Source organism: Camellia sinensis, chromosome 4 (assembly GCF_055761805.1).
Source record: "Camellia sinensis isolate YWXY chromosome 4, ASM5576180v1, whole genome shotgun sequence".
Classification (NCBI taxonomy): domain Eukaryota; kingdom Viridiplantae; phylum Streptophyta; class Magnoliopsida; order Ericales; family Theaceae; genus Camellia; species Camellia sinensis.
Genome location: NC_138964.1, coordinates 98830145 through 98847184, shown reverse-complemented (window position 1 = coordinate 98847184; position 17040 = coordinate 98830145). Strand labels below are relative to the sequence as shown.

Here is a 17040-nt window from a genome sequence, read left to right as displayed (position 1 = left end):
CTGGGGGCTAAGTGATGTGAGAATACACATGTGAGAAGGGTGGGAAACATTACCTGTAAGAGTAGTGGACTTCCTGCGAACCTGGTTGTCTCACGGTGATGGAAAGCATCCAAGCCCATCAAGGTTTCGGCTAATGTCATGCCAATGCAGCTCTTGCCCTCTTTTAAGCCTTGGGCAACCTCAATCAAACGAATGCTAGACCCTCCAAAGCCAGGGGCAAGTAGAAAATGAGATAACATGCACAAACAGAGGGCATGTCGCCGAAAACTTTGCCAAAGATGATCGCCGCAATCACCGGCGTCAGAAAAACGAAGAATCAGGCTGGGAATGTCCAACTCCCTGTCGCGAATCAAAGACTGAGCGTCATGCAAAGTAAACCCACACATCCGGCCTAAAGCTTGGATGTGGCCAAAACGGAATTGGGGCAAGATCTCTTCATCGCGCTGAGATTCCATTAAAGCTTGGAAACCTTCAAAACTGGGGCACATCTCTTGACCCCCAAAGCTGAAAACATGAGTTACGGGATTCCAACACCTAGCCGCAACATGGAGGAACGGAAAACACAGCGGGGTGTGGCTCAGCATGAATAGTGCATTTATTCTGAAACCCCAGAAATTCAACTTTTCCGAGCCATCCAAAGCTGCAATCTAATCGGAGAGGTTTTGGACAAGAAATGCTTCCATTTGGGGCCAAAATGAAACTAAAATGAAGAAACCACGAAGCCGGAACCTTAATAGAAAATAAGGCAGTGAGTGGAGGCCAGGTGTCGACGTTTCGGAGATTCTGCCATCAATGGCCGGTAGCAACACATTGATGGCTGACAGTGGCTCATCAATGGCTGGCAGGGGTGCATTGATGGCCGGCAGGCCATTTCCCATGACCGGCAGCCCCTTTGTGGTGCTCAGTGACCTCCTGTGTGAAAATCCAATTGTTTTCAGCAGTTGTATTCTATTATCGACACCTTTCGGGGTCTTGTTTTGGTTCTTTTCGAGCTTGAGCATGCCTATTTAAGTTGTAATCATTCGGTTTTGTTTGTTAAGTTGCTTTTTATTGCTTATCGAGTTGCACATATTTTGTTTATCGAGTAGTTGCAATTTATTTATCGAGTCGTACTTACTTTGTTTAACCTGTCAAGGCCTTGTTTTGTTTATTGAGTTGTTTTGTCCTTTCAGTCGTTAGTTGGTTCACTACCTGATTAAAAGTAATGCAATTTGACTGTTGTAGACACCCCATTTTTGACCGTTCTCAAGACTTGGACGTCACCGTTTGAACACACGGTGATCTCCCATGTTTGTGTTCGTTTGGAGTTCCCGGAGGTCTCGGCTCGCGCGCCTTGCCTCAGGATCCCCGAACTCGACCGTTTAGTGTCTGGTTTTGCACCAAACACTTGCATCTTGCCCTTGAGAGGCAGGGTGGGGCTTGTAGACCATCCCCACCCACCACCGGCAGTGGCTAGAGGCCACCGGCTGGTGTTTGCTGCCACCGGCAATTTTTATTGCCGGCCGGCACTTTTTGTTGCCGGTCGGCACTCTTTTTGGCCAAGATGGCATTTTTGGCCGGCCGATTGCTGTTCATCTGCTTTTGCAGATATTTTTAGACAGCTGTCTTACTTTTGCATCCCTCCATACACGTGTATGGAGGGATCTCCCTCTTATGAAGCTTGTCTTGTAAGCTTTACAAGACAAGAAGCTTCTATATAGAGGAGCTCTCTCTCTTGTTGCAAGGGTTGGAGACTTTAGACATTTTAGAGAGGGAAAAACACAGAGAGAAGCTCTGGTTTTAGGGTTTGAGTTGCATACACATCCTATCTCTATATTTACTCTTGTGTGTGTTTTAGTCCATACTATTGCACACAAGCACCTAGTGTTTCACCTTCCTCTTGAAACTAGGGTTCTAAGGGCTTGTTCTTGAGGTTCTTGACTGGTTTGGAGCCAAGGGAGGCCATTGGAGCACCATTTGTGAAGGGGTCATCAAGGGTAAGAAACTAACACCTTTATTCCCCATTTTTGCACCTTGTTTATACCTATCTTAAATTCGTTTTTGAGCTTAGTGTATAACACAAAAAAGTTCTGTTTTTAGACCCTCTTGGTTGTTTGTTAAGAGTGTTTTGTGGTTTGGGTAAGTTTGAACACCCTTAGGCCTTGAAAGGCCTCATTTTGAGCCATTTTGTGCTAGCTCCGGGATTTTGGTGTTGGGGTCTCTTCACCACTGAAATCTTGAGGGATTTCAGTGGTGAAGGTGATGCCTTGAAGTCCCAAGAAGGAGAGGGCCACCCCCTCTCCTTGTTGTCCTTGAAAAGGGCATATTTTGGCCTCTTGAGAGAGCATTATGCTTGAGTGTGTGTTGAGCATGTTTGGGCTATTTTTCATGCTTATATATCCATAATATAACATGATCTTAAGTTGGTGTTGGTACTCCATGCATGCTTAGCATAGTTGCCATGTAATGCCTTGTTTATGCCTTAACATGTCTTAGGTTGTTAGCCTTTGTTGGAGCATGTTTTTAGGCTTAGTCTTGTGAAGATTTTGTGCATGTTTTGCCATGTTCTAGGTCTGTCCTAGGTTGTTTGGGTTGATTTTGGCATGCTTGATATAGCTCCTTTGTATTTGGGCTTGTTGGCCTTGAGTATGTGCATGTGTAGCATGACATCTTTGCATCGATTTGGTGATTTGGGGTCACTTTATATGTTATTTCAGTCCCATTTCCATGCTTGTTTGATTGCCTTGCATGCATCTTTAATACCTCTTAAGCTTGTGTAGCAATGCTCCATGTTTTGGTGTTTATGCATGCCTTTGTTTTTGAGTCACTTAGATGCCATCTAAGTAGTCCTTTAGCTTTGTTTTAACATGTTAAACCTCTGATTTTGGTCCCTCCTTTCATGCCATGTTTGGTCTTGTTAAGTGTAGTTCAATGCTCATTGGCTTGCTTTGAACATTTGGATCATTGTGCATGTGAATGTTAGCTTATCTTGTTGCTTGGTTTGGCACCATCCTAACATGACTTTCAATGCTCATGTTGCATGCTAATTAGTCCATGATTCCCCCTTTCAAATGTGTTTGAGGGTTGTTCAATTTGTGCCTAAGGTTTGGACCATAACATGTGTATGTGTGCATGTGTGTTTAGCATCCATTTTGGGCATTAATGGCTACTGTTTTTAGGCCTATTTAAAGCTGCCTAATTCATGTTTAAGACCATCTTTGCATCCATTTGCATTGCCATATGTATGCTTGTATGCTTGCATAAGCTTGCCTCCATGCCATGTTGCATCCTTAGTTTGTATGCTTAGGTTGCATTGCATTTTGCATACATTCCTTGTCCCTTGATTTGGTGATGGGGATTAGGACTTTGGTTTGATTTGGTTTGCATGCATTTGAAATCAAAGTTGCATACTTGGTTCTTTGGGCCATCATGCATGGAAATGCGTGATTGGTGGTCCGAGAATCGAGGCACATGCCCCTTTGAGTCATTATCATGATAAGGGACATGGTTGGTGCATATATGCCTTGAATTGTGCTGCCATGCTTTGCCTTGCCCTCTGTTGCTGTCATTTGCAGATTCTGCAGGAACAATCTGCCGACCGGCAGTGTAAGGTGCCGGCCGGCAACAATTTATCTGCCGACAGCTTCATTTTGTGCCGATGGATACACACCAGTGCCGGTGGTGATTCCACTCAGCCGGTGGCACTCCCCAGTGTCCAGGGATGCAGTCCTGAGGTTTTGACAGCCTCCAGAGGGGTGAAGGAAGGAAAACAGAGGCAGCCTATGCATGGCGGCGCGTTTCCCGAGGCAGTTTACTATTTTTCTTTAGCTTAATTTAATTTGTTAATTAAATTAATTAATTTGTAATTATTAATTAGCTTGCGTAGTTAATTAATCTGTAATATTTATTCGATCCCTCCGAGTGAGGGCAAATCTGTAATAAGTGTGGGTGAGTGTGTGTATGTCTTCCAACCCCCACTTCTTTCTCCCTTTTATTTACCTGCTTATGATGGTAGATTAGGGCACGTTTAAATTAGCATACCTTATGCTATGCATGCGTGCATTCATGCATTTATGCTACATGTATTAGGCTCGGTACATCACGCTAACTGCATTTGTACTTCAAATTCTAAACTGAATATGTGATAGTTGTGCATTTCTCACATGCCATGTTTAGGATAGCCGAGCCTATTCTAGCAACACTTTGTATGCGATGCATTAGGCACTTAACATGGACTTGGATCATGCATGTTTGCTAACAAGTTCTTTGTTTTGGCACGGAGTACGATGTAAGTATTTCCGCTTTAGCATATCGCATGAGTGTGAATGTTGCCATGTCAGCATGCTTAACATGTGGCTAGATGCTTATGTGTTATAAACTGCTTGGATGCCTGTGGGTGAAGGTTGGATTGTTTGAGTTGGAAGAACTCATTGAAATCCGTGTTTTAGCCTACTTGCGAGTAGCAAATCCAAAGCATTTTCCAAAACAAACGGATATGCAATGCTTGTTTCCAAATTAGGCAATCTAGTCTATACTTGTTTGTTGCGCGCATAACATAGTAAATTCTAGGCTAATAAATGGAATAAGAACACATAAAGTTTTCAAATACGGATATCACGGTTAGTAGAGGCCGGTCTTCGGACCGGGCGAAAGGGGGTGCTCATAGCTGACCTTCCCCGATCGTACCCAAGCTCCCGAGCCGAGACAACTCCGGTGATGACGGACATGTGGCCTTCGGCACCGAGTCAGGGTTTCCTAAATTCTCCCATAAAAAAATATTTAGGTGGCGACTCTGTATCTGGCAAAGCAGTCCATGTTCGGCACTACTTTTTCAAAAATCAGTTACTCAAAAACGATTTGCCAGATTTGGACTCTTTGGTTCAGATTAAGAACCGTGACACAAGTCGAGTCCGAACTGTAGTAACCCCAAATGAACAGAACGGGACTCATCCTCCCGGGGCGTTCGGGGACGTCTACAACTGTGCAGTTTTCAAAAGATCATCTCATTTTCATGCTGTGCGATGTTATGCGATGCTTAAAATACAAAATGCAATGCTTTTTAAACCAAAGCTGAGTTTTCATTTCCATCATGGTTTCTTATTACAAAGGTACAAGTTTTAAAAAATAAAACTGCCTAGGACTATACAACGTACTAATACTACTAGCAAAAAGAAAACAAAGCAAAAAAAAAACATCTGAATCGGTGCCATCTAGCTCAAGCTTGAGAAGTCCTCTTCGCCCTCTTCCTTGGCGGGGCAGACTCTGGAGCACTGTCACCATCAACACCGATGTCTGAAGCTGGATCAGAGCCTGAACTAGAGCCCTCCTCAGTCTCTCCAGCCTCGTCCCCAGCTGAACCTGAGCCGGCGTCGCCATCTCTATCCCTAGAGGACTCTGAATGTGTACTCACTACATCAGCCTCCTTGCTAGTCTCGTCATCATCATCGCCCAGAACAGGCTCTGAAGGGCCACTCTCGCTACAGGCGCCCCTAGCTTTGCCTCGACTGCGTGCCTGAGCCTGTCTCCCTCTCCTCTCTGTTGCTGTGGGAGGAGTTGAAGGTCTTACTGCTGCTGCTCCTGCTCGGGCGTCCGATGGGGCTGGCATCTTGAAGGGAATTTGAAAATGGCAGTTTATGAAGATGTATTAGTTATGATGTATATCAGATGGTGTATATCAAATGATGTATCGATGCAGCGTATATGTGCAGTGTTTCAGTGCAGAGTATGGGAACAATGTATCTATGCAGTGTCTTAGAGCAAGGTATCAGATCAGTGCAGTGTGGAACAGTTGAAACGCTAACGTGTCAGTAGAGAGTTTCATGACATGAAGTACAAGTTGAAAACTTATCGGAATCCTATAGAGGCTGAGCAGATCCAGGCTCGTCTGTACCATCTCCGTCAAGGAAACCACTAGCTCAAGGACCTGCCCTATGTACTCTACGGCTGCCTGCAAGTGCATTGAAGGGATTAGTACTCTATACAGCATAATTGGAATAAAGTGAATATGCAAAATTGAAATGTAAAGTTTGATACATACTGGAGTCGGGCCTCAAACCCCGACAAGTGCACGCCCAGCTGATGCGGGCTCGATGGAGATCTGGCAAGTCTCTCCAGAACGTCTCCAGTAAGTCAACGTAGTAGGCAGCTCTGGCCATCCAGTCTCCTGCCTCACCTCAGGATCTCTCCTGCCACGGGCTCTGGTCACCCTGGTCCCTCTACCTCTCCCTCTTGCAGCTGGAGCTCTAACTCCCTCACCTCCGCGAATGCCAGTCAGAGACGACATCAGATGCGTCTGAATGAAGGTCGCGTAGTCACCCTCCATGCGGAAAAAGTCTGCGTTCAGTCCTACCATGAACTGAATCACCTCCTCCTCAGAAAGCTTGTGTGTCTCTCTCATAGATGCGGGAGGTGCCATCGGTATAAACTAGGCAGGCAAGCTCAAGGTCTGGCGCACGAAGCGCTCGCTCAAGAACCAAGCGCGGCAGATTGGTCCCTCAAGAAGGATGTGGTAGCGAGCCACGACCCTAGCAGTCTCATATGCGAATCTGGCCCCTGACGGTATCACGTCCCACGGCTGCCATGTAATCTGAAAATAAGAGAATGAACAAATGATCAGTCGTTGCTAATTGACCGATATGTGTATCAAGTTCATTGAAGAGTAGATTATTTTGTTCTAGATTACCTCGCGCGCCGTGACCGTGTCGAAGTACTGTTGGAAGAACATGAAGTTCTCCCGGGTCCTACGGCGGAGCTGGCCGTCGTATACCCGAGAGAACGGAACTGTCCCTGGGGTCTCCTCTATGGGCTCTGGGGCAAGAGTCGAAAAGTATGCATACAACCACAGCTACAAGGGAAATGTGATCAATACAGTGTATGAACATAGTACAAAAAATGCAGAAAGCAGAGCACAGTACAATGCACGGAAAGTGCAAGTCTAGAGCAGAGATTAGACTTTGTGTATGTAGTGTGTAGTATGCAGTACAGTACATGAGCAGATTCAGAAAATGCGAATCAGAAAGCATACAGTGTATGACCAGATACAGAGAATGCAAAAAGTACATGTGTTGCACAAATGTAAAGTAGGAAATGCTGAGCAGAAAATGTAAAAGTGAAGAGGGAGAACTAAGTTACGTACCTCCCAGGCTCGCCAGTAGCCACCGATCAAGGTCCCACACATCCGAGAGGTCGAGCTCATGTATCCGTATAGAGTGGTGAGACCGGCTCTGCCCCAGTCGTAGAATGGGACTCGCTGCAGCACCACCAATGCGCTCAGCAGATACAAACCTACGATATTTCACCTGTTCGAGAACAAGGTGGTACCGAAAAGGAACGTGTAAAAGCCCCTAGCGTACTGCTCGGTCTGCTCAACGGTCTTGGGCTCAACTCCTCTAAACTGCTCCTCAAACCAGCTACATCAAACCATACCTGACCGAAGTGTCGGTGGCTGTGCCCCAAGAAGTGCAGCCCATGCGGCCTCCCACTCTCCCATATTAGAGTCAAGAGGGATCAGATCACCTCATATGCCTAAGTCGGTGATCATGGCGAAGTCGTAGGGAGTCATCGTCATCTCCCCCGTGGAGGAGAAATGGAAGGAGTTGGTGGTATCCCACCACCTCTCCACAAGAGCCCCTAAGAGAGGGTGGCTCACGGTGACCGGTGTCAAACTGGAGCAAAATAAACTGGAGCTGGTCTCGTTGATGATGTCACGGACCTCGATTGGAAGCTCGTCGTACCAATCCTGAGCTGTCGTGGTACCATAGCCTCGGAAGGAGCGAGATCCATCCTGTGTTAATGTATGTAATGCAATTAGATCAAGCGAGGTGTAAAGTACAATTGAAGTACAGTTGAATGCAAAGCAATGATGTATAAAGTACAACTGAATGCAAAGCAGTGATGTATGAAGTACAGTTGAATGCAGATCAGTGATGTATAAAGTACAGTTGAATGTGAAGTAGTAGTGTGTGAAATATAATCAGATCAAGGCATGTGATGCAATCAGATTAAAACAGTGCAAGGAATGCAACAGTTAAAGGTGGTATTGCAAAAAAGCAAAGTTTGTACCTCTACAGCTATGGCCGACAAGTGAGAGATGGGCTCTCTCAGTAAGAGGTCGTCTGGCGAGTCCTCGGTGAAATCAGTGAAGGCCTTGATGCCTCCTGCAACTGGTACTATGTGTGTCTCGGGGTGATACCTCGTCGGATCGAATGGGCGAATGCTCGGCGGTAGTGGCTCCGGCTCGGCCTCCGACTCGGCTGCAAAGTCCACTGCAAACTCTACCAGAGGAAGCGCGGGGAAGCCCCCGTCATGTGGGACATCGTCTCCCATCTGAAATAGATGCAAGAGAATCAAAAATGTGGAAAAATGCAAAAAATTGTGAAACTTTGAACAAGTTAAACCCTAGGAGAGAGAAAAAGTCCAAGAAAGTTCAAAACTCAAGAAAAGTGTACTAACCTTGGGAGAATCTCGAGGGAAATCAACCTAGAATGGCAGAAATGACAGAAGAAGCATCGAAATCAAATTCTGACCGATTCAAATTGAAGAGAACTAGAGGGTTTTTGCGAAGAAAATGGTTTTTGGGTGTTGGGAAATTCGTGGAACGCGCGAATCTGGAGAGAAGGAACACCTAGGGAGCAAGGGAAATGATTTTTGTGCAAGGGTTTGTAAGGAAATGAAGTGATTTTGCCCCTACTTAAAGAGCCACGGCTGAAAAGACATTTTTGCCCAAATCTGCCATTGATGGCCGGCAGTGGCACATCGATGGCCGGCACCCCTTTATTGATGGCCGGCAGGGGGCCGGTAGCCTCCCCTGATGGCTGGCATGCTTCCCCAAGCTTTCTATGCCTCTTATCCTTTGATTAGTGTCCTTGGGTTCCAAGAAATGCAAGGTATGCTCAAATTTTGATTCAAAATGCCTCCGCGGAAGCCCAGAATCGTGCTCTCGGTGTGTGGTGGTCATCGCCCATCAACACACACAAGGTGTATCCTTTTTAATACGTCGTAACTATTCCGGGAGGTAAACCGGAAGTTGCCTTCGAGTTGTCTTTATCGAGCATGCTTTTGTTGTCACATAGCATTTGCACATTACATTGAACATGCATTCTAAATTGTTGCATACACCATGCATTACCGTGTTTGCATGGATCATGCATCGTTGATTATCTTGCATTGAATATGCATCGTTGATTATCTTGCATTGAATATGCATCGTTGATTATCTCGCATAGAACATGCTTCGGTTTCATTTCTTGCATGTTGAGCATTGAGCATGCCTTGGCATCATGTTGCGATCATTCGTCTCCCGTGAGACATGCATTGTATTGCATTGTACCTATCAAGTTTCTTTCTCATTCATGCACGTTATTGTATGTACGGTTCATTTGAAGCTGGCGCAACCAGGCGATATTGGATGTGCGGTTCATTCAGAGGAATTCCAGGTAAAAACCATTCCTCTCCCTCATTTCGTTGGTTAGAAACACCCGGGTACTCTCGGTGTTTACACTGACACCCTGTTGAAAGCGTTTGGGTCGTGTGCTCGAAGCTTCGTTTCCCTCTCTCGCGTGTGATACGCCGAGAGGTGTTCTCTTTCCCTCTCTCGCGTGTGATACGCTGAGAGGTGTTTCTCTTCCCTCTCTCACGTGTGATACACAGCGAGGTGTTTCCTTTTCCTCTCGCGTGTGATACGCTAAGCGGTGTTTCCTTTCCCTCTCTCGCGTGTGATATGCTGAGAGGTGTTTCTCTTCTCTCTCTCTCGCGTGTGATACGCTAAAAGGTGTTTCATTTCCCTCTCTCACGTGTGATACGCTGAGAGGTGTTTCTTTTCCCTCTCTCGCGTTTGATACGCTGAGAGGTGCTCTCTTTCCCTCTCTCGCTTGTGATACGCTAAGAGGTGTTTCCTTTCCCTCTCACGTGTGATACGTTAAGAGGCATTTCATTTGAGACTTCGGGTATTCCTGGTAGTCGCTTTTAGCCTTTCCTGCGTGAGGTGCAGTGAAGTTTGCATAATTTTCTTACATCCTTTCTGTTGAAATGTGTGAGACTGCTGTAACTTGTAGGTTTGCTTAAAATGTTGTATTTATTTTGCATAAATGCTTCATTACAGCCTCTATTGCATAATCATAAGTTATGCTCTTGCATCATGCATGTCATTTGCATTTTGCCCCAGCTTGCGAACGCATCTATATTGTTATCTTGTTTGTTTGTCCGAGTCTTCGGCCTTGTCAAAAATGGGTCGTCTCTGGGCTTTGACATTCACTCCCGTCATTTCATGACTTTCGAGTTCTGTCAAAGAAGGGCAACTGTAGACACCTCATTTTTAACCGTCCTCAAGACTTGGATGTTCTTGCAGGGAACATCCAGCAAAAAGTTTAATTGCTCGTCGAGTACTCGACTTTCGCGACGGAATGCTCCAAGTTTGATTTTTCCAGACCCTATTTCCATTATGTCTCATATTTGGACCATGTGTTAGTCTTTGTATAGTGATGTTCTAGGTGGCCTGCCGGCCATGGATTTTCCTTACTGGCCATCAATGAGGCACTACCGGCCACCATTATTTCAACAGATATTTTTTAGATATTTTTGAGCCAGCTGTTTGCAGGATAGACCATCTGCACCCACATGGATGGCTGGATTTGTTTGAAGGCTCCTTGTATCTCCTATATATAGAGACCTTCCTCTTGCATGCAAAGGGTTACAAAATTTTGGCTAAGATATTTCTTCTTCTCTCTCTCTCTAGAAGACTCTCTCTCTACATTTTGTGCTTGAAATTGTGTTTTCTCTACACACTTGCACTAGCACCCTTAGCCAAGCACCTTAACCTTAGACTTGAGGTTCTTGGAGGCCTTGTTGGAGTTCCTTGGAGTGATTTTGGCTCAAAACTTGGTTGTTTGCTTGCTGTTTTAAAGTTGTGCTTCAAGGGTGAGAATCTACCTTTTTAAGCTTTGTTTTTGTGCATTGGTTTGGCCACCCTTGCATGCTGTTTTTGGCCTAACTTTCAACTACAAAAATCTCTATTTTTAAGTGTTAAAAGTGGTTGTTTGAGGCCCTGCGGGAGTTAGGGGTGCTTCACCCCCTTGTGTGCCTTATTTGCTTAAGCCTTGTGCCATCTCTTAAGGCTTTTGAGGCACCCTTTGTTTGGCCTTTCTACCACTGAAACTCAGAGAAATTTCAGTGGTAGAAATCATGTTTTGAGGTCCAAAGTAAGAGGGGGTGGCCTCCCCTATTTGCTTCTTGGTTGCATGTCTTGTTGGCCTACTTGTGGAGCATGTTTTTCTACCATCACTTGACTTGATCTCAACCTATTTTTGACCTTATTTTAGCATGTTGTAACTTTGTTTTGGCCTGGTTGAGTCACTTCATGCATGCTTCTTACACTTATAGTGTAATCTTGCTAATTAGCCTTGTATGCTTGATACTTTAGCCCATCATTCTAGCTTATTTTGGCTACACTTCAGCATGCTTTTACCCATGTTTTAGCATGCTTTAACTCTGTTTTGAGTGGTTTGGATCATATGAGGATTGATTTGTATAGCTATAGTGTAAATGGCCTTGACTAGTTTTGAGTTTCAAAGTCTTTAACATGCTAAGCTTGAGGTGTTTGTATGTTTTGGCATTATTTCACACATGATTTCAGTGCTTGTAGCTCAGTCACACTTTCACATTTTTCACTCCTTCAATGTGTTTGAGAGTTGAGCTTTGTGCCTTGCTTGCGAGCCATCACTTGAGCATGCTTTTTCTTGCTTTTCATGCAATCATTTCAGCTCATTTTGGCCACTATTTTGGCTTGCTTGGGGTCTGTTTCGGGCTGGTTTAGTCCTTTGAGCATTGTATTGCATGGTGCTAGTGTTGTGTCCTTCACTAGTTTTTGATGCTTAAGTCTCTTAGCATGTTGTGCATGCATTGTTTGCATGTTAGAGTCTTGTGTTTCATGCCATATCATACATTGCATGGCTGCCACCTTCCTAATTTCTTCATTCTTCAATTTGCTTTGAGGGTTGTTTGGTCTTAAGGTTATGTTTAAACCTGAGGTAGGGTTAGTGCTCAAATGGCTTTAACCCTCTTTTGAGGGTTCCTCCTAGTCAAAGGCATCATCTCTCTCATGCCTTAAACTCCCCTTTTGGTTGACCCCTTATCATTAGAGGACTTTCACATTTGGACAAATCAATTAAAGAATGGTTGCTAATGTTAAAATGGGTAAACAAAATCAATCAAGTAAAACATGCCAAGATTAGCATCTTGTTTGCATAGCATGTTGTTTGCATTGCATTGTGTTCAACCGGACGTTATATTGAACACAAGGTGAATTGGTCCACTTCATACTCAAAGTGATGAAAGTGAGCCAATCCCCTTTGTCTCCATTGCCTTTGATCTTCCATGATAAGTAGTGGTCTTAAAGTCTTGCTTGTCTTGCATTTATTGAAATGCTTGCAAGTTAGATCTTTGGCCATCATGCATTGAATGCTTGATTGATGGTTTTGGATCCAATAGTGCCTCTCCCTTGATGTTTTGAAATGATAAGGAGTGGCACAGTACATACATGCCTTAGGGAGACCCTTCATTTCCTCCGTTTTGTGCTCTGTTGCAGTTTGGTATCACAGCACACCAGTGGCCGGCAGTGCCACACTGATGGCCAATACCCTTGCATTGTTGGCCGGCAGCAACTCCTCATGGCCGGTAGGCCACTGGTGCACTCCCTAGCATTGGTTTGGTAAGGTTCAGCAGAAAGTTCCTAAAGACACCCTGCAAACAGAGTCTCTAAAGAGCAAACCGGAAGGCGTTTCGAGGCGGCAGCCAAGACCATGCATTTTTTATTATTCAAGGCAGAGCTGAGGCAACCTAGCTTACATATTTTACATGTTTAGTTGGTTTTGTAATTTAGCTAATTTGTTAATTAGCTAAAGTGTTGTAATAATTAGTAAGTAGTTTACTAGTTATTCAATTTGGTATGTAATAATTAGTCTAATTAGTTTAATTAGATTAGTTGATTAGCTTAGCTTAGATTAGCTTATTTATTCGAACCCTTCTGTGAGAGGGCGTATTGTTGTAATAAGGGTGCGTGTGTGTGTGCATGTTTTCCAACCCCACTTCTTTCTCCCTTTTACTTAACCGCTTTCGATGGTTAGTTTTAGGGCATTTTTCGATTAGCATATCTTATGTTCTGCATGCGTGCATCATTCATTTGTATTACATGCACCGAGCTCGGCACATCATTCAAACTGCATCGTATTTCAATATACTTACTTGAATACGTGTTTAACAACATGTTATCAAGTGTTGCATTCATATGCCATCTTAGATAGCCGAACCTATTTAGTTGCATTTTGCATGTGTTGCATTAGGCATTGTTAACATAGTTAGGATCATACATGATTACTAACTAGCTTTTTGTTTTAGCTCGGAGTACACTGTAAGTGTTTATGCTTTATCATACTTGCATGAGTGTCAATGTTTCCATGATAGCATGCTTGCCATGAGGCTATATGCTTATATGCTTAACTGCTTGAATGCCTGTGGGTGGAGGCTTGATTTCCTGAATTGGAACAACTCGATGATTGTGAGTTTTAAGCCCACTTTGCGATGTGGCAAAATCATGTTTTAAAGCCCACTTGAGGGTGGCAAATCCGTGCTTTAGCCTACTTGCGAGTAGCACTTTCAAACCATTTTCAAGAAACAAACATGAGTTGTTTTGTTCCAATTCTCGTGATCGAGTCTATACTTGTATGCTGTGCGCATCACATAGTAAGATTTGCTAATAACCGGAATAAGAACACATGTGTTTTTAAAACAACATATCATGCTTAGTAGAGGCCGATCTTTGATCGGGTGAGCGGGGGTGCTCATTTCAGGACCTTCCCCTCTCGTACCCAAGTTCCCGAGCTGAGGCAACTTTGGTGATGACTGACACGTGGTCTTTGGCACGAGTCAGGGTTTCCTAAATTTTCCAAAATAAAATATTTAGGTGGCGACTCTGTAATCTGGCAAAGCAGTCCAATTTTGGCATAATTTGATTTAAAATCTGATTTTCTAAAATGATTTGTCGGATTAGACTCTTTGGTGATTTATCAGTCTTACATCACACTTTGTGAGATTAGATTCAGAACTGTGACAGGAGTCCGAACTGTAGTAAGACCAAATTCGCGCCCTCTCCGAAAGGGGGGCGCACGAAGAAAGTTGGGTGTACACGTATATTTGAGTTTGAATTGCAAAAGCAATACCCTTCAGTTGAACGATTACAGTACCATTTACCTGGGGAACAATCTATTCTTTTTAAAGACACAGATAACATTCCGTCAATTATTAATCAATCGGGGGTTCATGAGACAATGTTTACAAGGTGGTTCCAAGAAAACAGAGATCATGTAGAGACAAATGCATTAACATATAAAGATTTTCCTGGCTCATGAGTTTGGAACCAGAAACAGAAGAAGTGGAAAATGAGGCAACAACAAATATGCATAAGTAGATTGTATTATGCACATCCTAATTCTGGTGAACGATATTATTTACATATGTTACTTACCAAGGTTTGAGGTGCAAAATGTTATCAAGATATTAGAACCATTAATGGCATTGTGAACCCAACATTTAAATTCGCATGCCTTGTACTTGGCTTACTTGATGATGATAGTGAATGGGACGCAGCTTTAACAAAAGCCTCAACATGGGCATCGGGTGCTCAACTACGAAATATGTTTTGCTCAATGCTAATGTTTTCTGAGGTTATAAATGCATATGAATTGTGGAAGAATCATTGGTTTGACCTTACTGATGATTTACAAAATAGGGTACGAAGGCAAATTGGGAATGGGGCAATATACGTCTTGAAGAATGTGAATTGAAAAATTTAGGATTGCTTGAAATTGAGCACATACTAAATCAGAATGGAAGGTCTCTTAAAGAGTTTCCTCTGATGCCACTACTATCATATCGATCAGGTCAAATAGTTACTAATAGGCTCATAAGGGAGGAACTAAACTACGATAGCATTTCAGAAATGCAATCTTTTGAATCTTTATATGTGGGTTTGAATGATGACAATTGAAAGTGTTTAACACCATAATGGAAGCTTATTCCACTCATCATGGGGGCTTATTTTTTGTGTATAGTAATGGAGGAACTGGAAAGACATTTATGAAACACTTTAATTGCAAAATTTCGATCCGATAAGAAGATCATTCTTTCTGTTGCATCATCAGGTATTGCAACTTTGTTTTTACCCAGGGGACGAACTTCCCATTCCCGTTTCAAGATTCCACTTGACCCTGATAACTCATCATATTGTTCAATAAGTCAAGGGACAGATTTGGTAAGGTTAATTCAAGAGGCGTCATTAATTATATGGGATAAAACACCAATGGTTAGTCGTCGTGCTTTTGAAGCTGTTGATCGTACATTTAGGGACATATTGAAAAATATAAAACATTGTTCAGAGGATAGGGTTTTTGGTGGAAAACTATTTGTGCTTGGTGGTGACTTTAGACAAATATTGCCTGTCATACCTAGTGGTGGGCGTGAACAAACAGTGGAAGCTTCATTACCCAAGTCAACAATTTGGGAGCATTGTCAAGTCTTGCATCTTACCAGAAGTATGCGTGTTACAACACAAGATATTTCTAATCATACGCGTCATGAATTACGTGACTTTGCAGAGTGGATTAAATTGGTTGGTGAAGGGAAAATAATGGGAAGCTCATTTAGTGAAGGCTATGAACCTAATTGGATACAGATACCAGAAAAATTAGTTATAAAAAATAGAGAAAAAGATTTGCACCAGTTAATCGATGCCACCTATCCTGGTTTCATAAATAAATATCAGGATATGTCGTACTTAAAAGAACGAGGCATTTTAGCTCCTAAGAATAGTGATGTTGATGAAATCAATTCTATTATGCTTTCGATGCTTCCTGGAGAGATGAAAACTTTTAACAGTGCTTATAAATTGTGTCCAACAGAAAGTGAGAGCAACGTTCAAGACATAAACCCTCCTGAACTTTTGCATTATTTGAATTTACCAGGACTCCCAAATCATTGTTTGCAGTTGAAAGTTGGAACACCAATAATGCTTCTAAGAAATGTCAACCAATTTTTGGGATTATGCAATGGCACTCGATAATATAAGATAGGAAATTGAGTAATTGAAGCTAGAGTTATTACAGGGTCTAGAGTTGGTGAGAAAGTACTACTTTCAAGAATTGTTTTAACACCTTCCAAAAATCATGCTCCTTTTATAATGAAAAGAAGGCAATTTCCAATAAAGTTGGCATTCGCTATGACAATAAAGAAGAGTCAAGGGCAAACTTTGAAGAATGTAGGCTTTTATCTTCTGAATCCAGTCTTCTCTCATGACCAGCTGTATATATGTCACCTCTCCATCAGGCTTAAGGGTGTTGATTATTAATAAACAAGGCATATCGGATGATTTCACCAAAAATGTAGTTTACATAGAAGTTTTTAATAGCATTGATCAATAGTTTTGTTCAAGAGTTTCAAATGTGTTTCATTTTCCTAGAAACAATTATTTTATTATTTCTCGTCATATATTGATTGTTTAAAATAAGTAATGTCATACATGAAAACATATGTTGCATTTGAGATTTACATGTTTATATTTAATTTAATTGTCTGTACATATACTATGTTTAATTCATACAATTATTTTATTTTATAATTAAGTACCCTTCTTTTTTTTTCTTTTTTTGAAGAAACAATTTTTATGTTAACAATTATCATTATAAATTTTACTCAAATAATAATAAATGTGGTTTATTATTAAAAAAATTGACTAACATTATGTAATTATATGTTAAATGTGTTAAATTCATTATGCAGATAAATATGCGGTCTCCTCTAAATTTGCGCCGCAGTGATCGTTTGGCCATGCAAAATGCCATAAATGAATTTGAAACTGTACCGCGTAAAGAGGGTTTACCAGTAGAAAATTTTGTTGATTGAAAAATCAAAATATGTCGAGCAACGCAAAAATTAGGGAAAAAAATAAGTGAAAAAAAAATTGATGGAAACAATATTAGACCTTTTACTATTGAGCTGCAATGAAGTAAAAGGAAA

General features: G+C 42.5%; 1 protein-coding gene across 1 annotated transcript; it reads left to right on the top strand.

Moving 5' to 3' along the window:
- Nucleotides 1-15328: 15328 nt before the first annotated feature.
- Nucleotides 15329-16087, top strand: LOC145823919 (uncharacterized). Its single transcript, XM_082923479.1, has one exon. The coding sequence runs from the start codon at nucleotides 15329-15331 to the stop codon at nucleotides 16085-16087; it is 759 nt and encodes a 252-aa protein (XP_082779605.1).
- The last annotated feature ends 953 nt before the right edge of the window (nucleotides 16088-17040 follow it).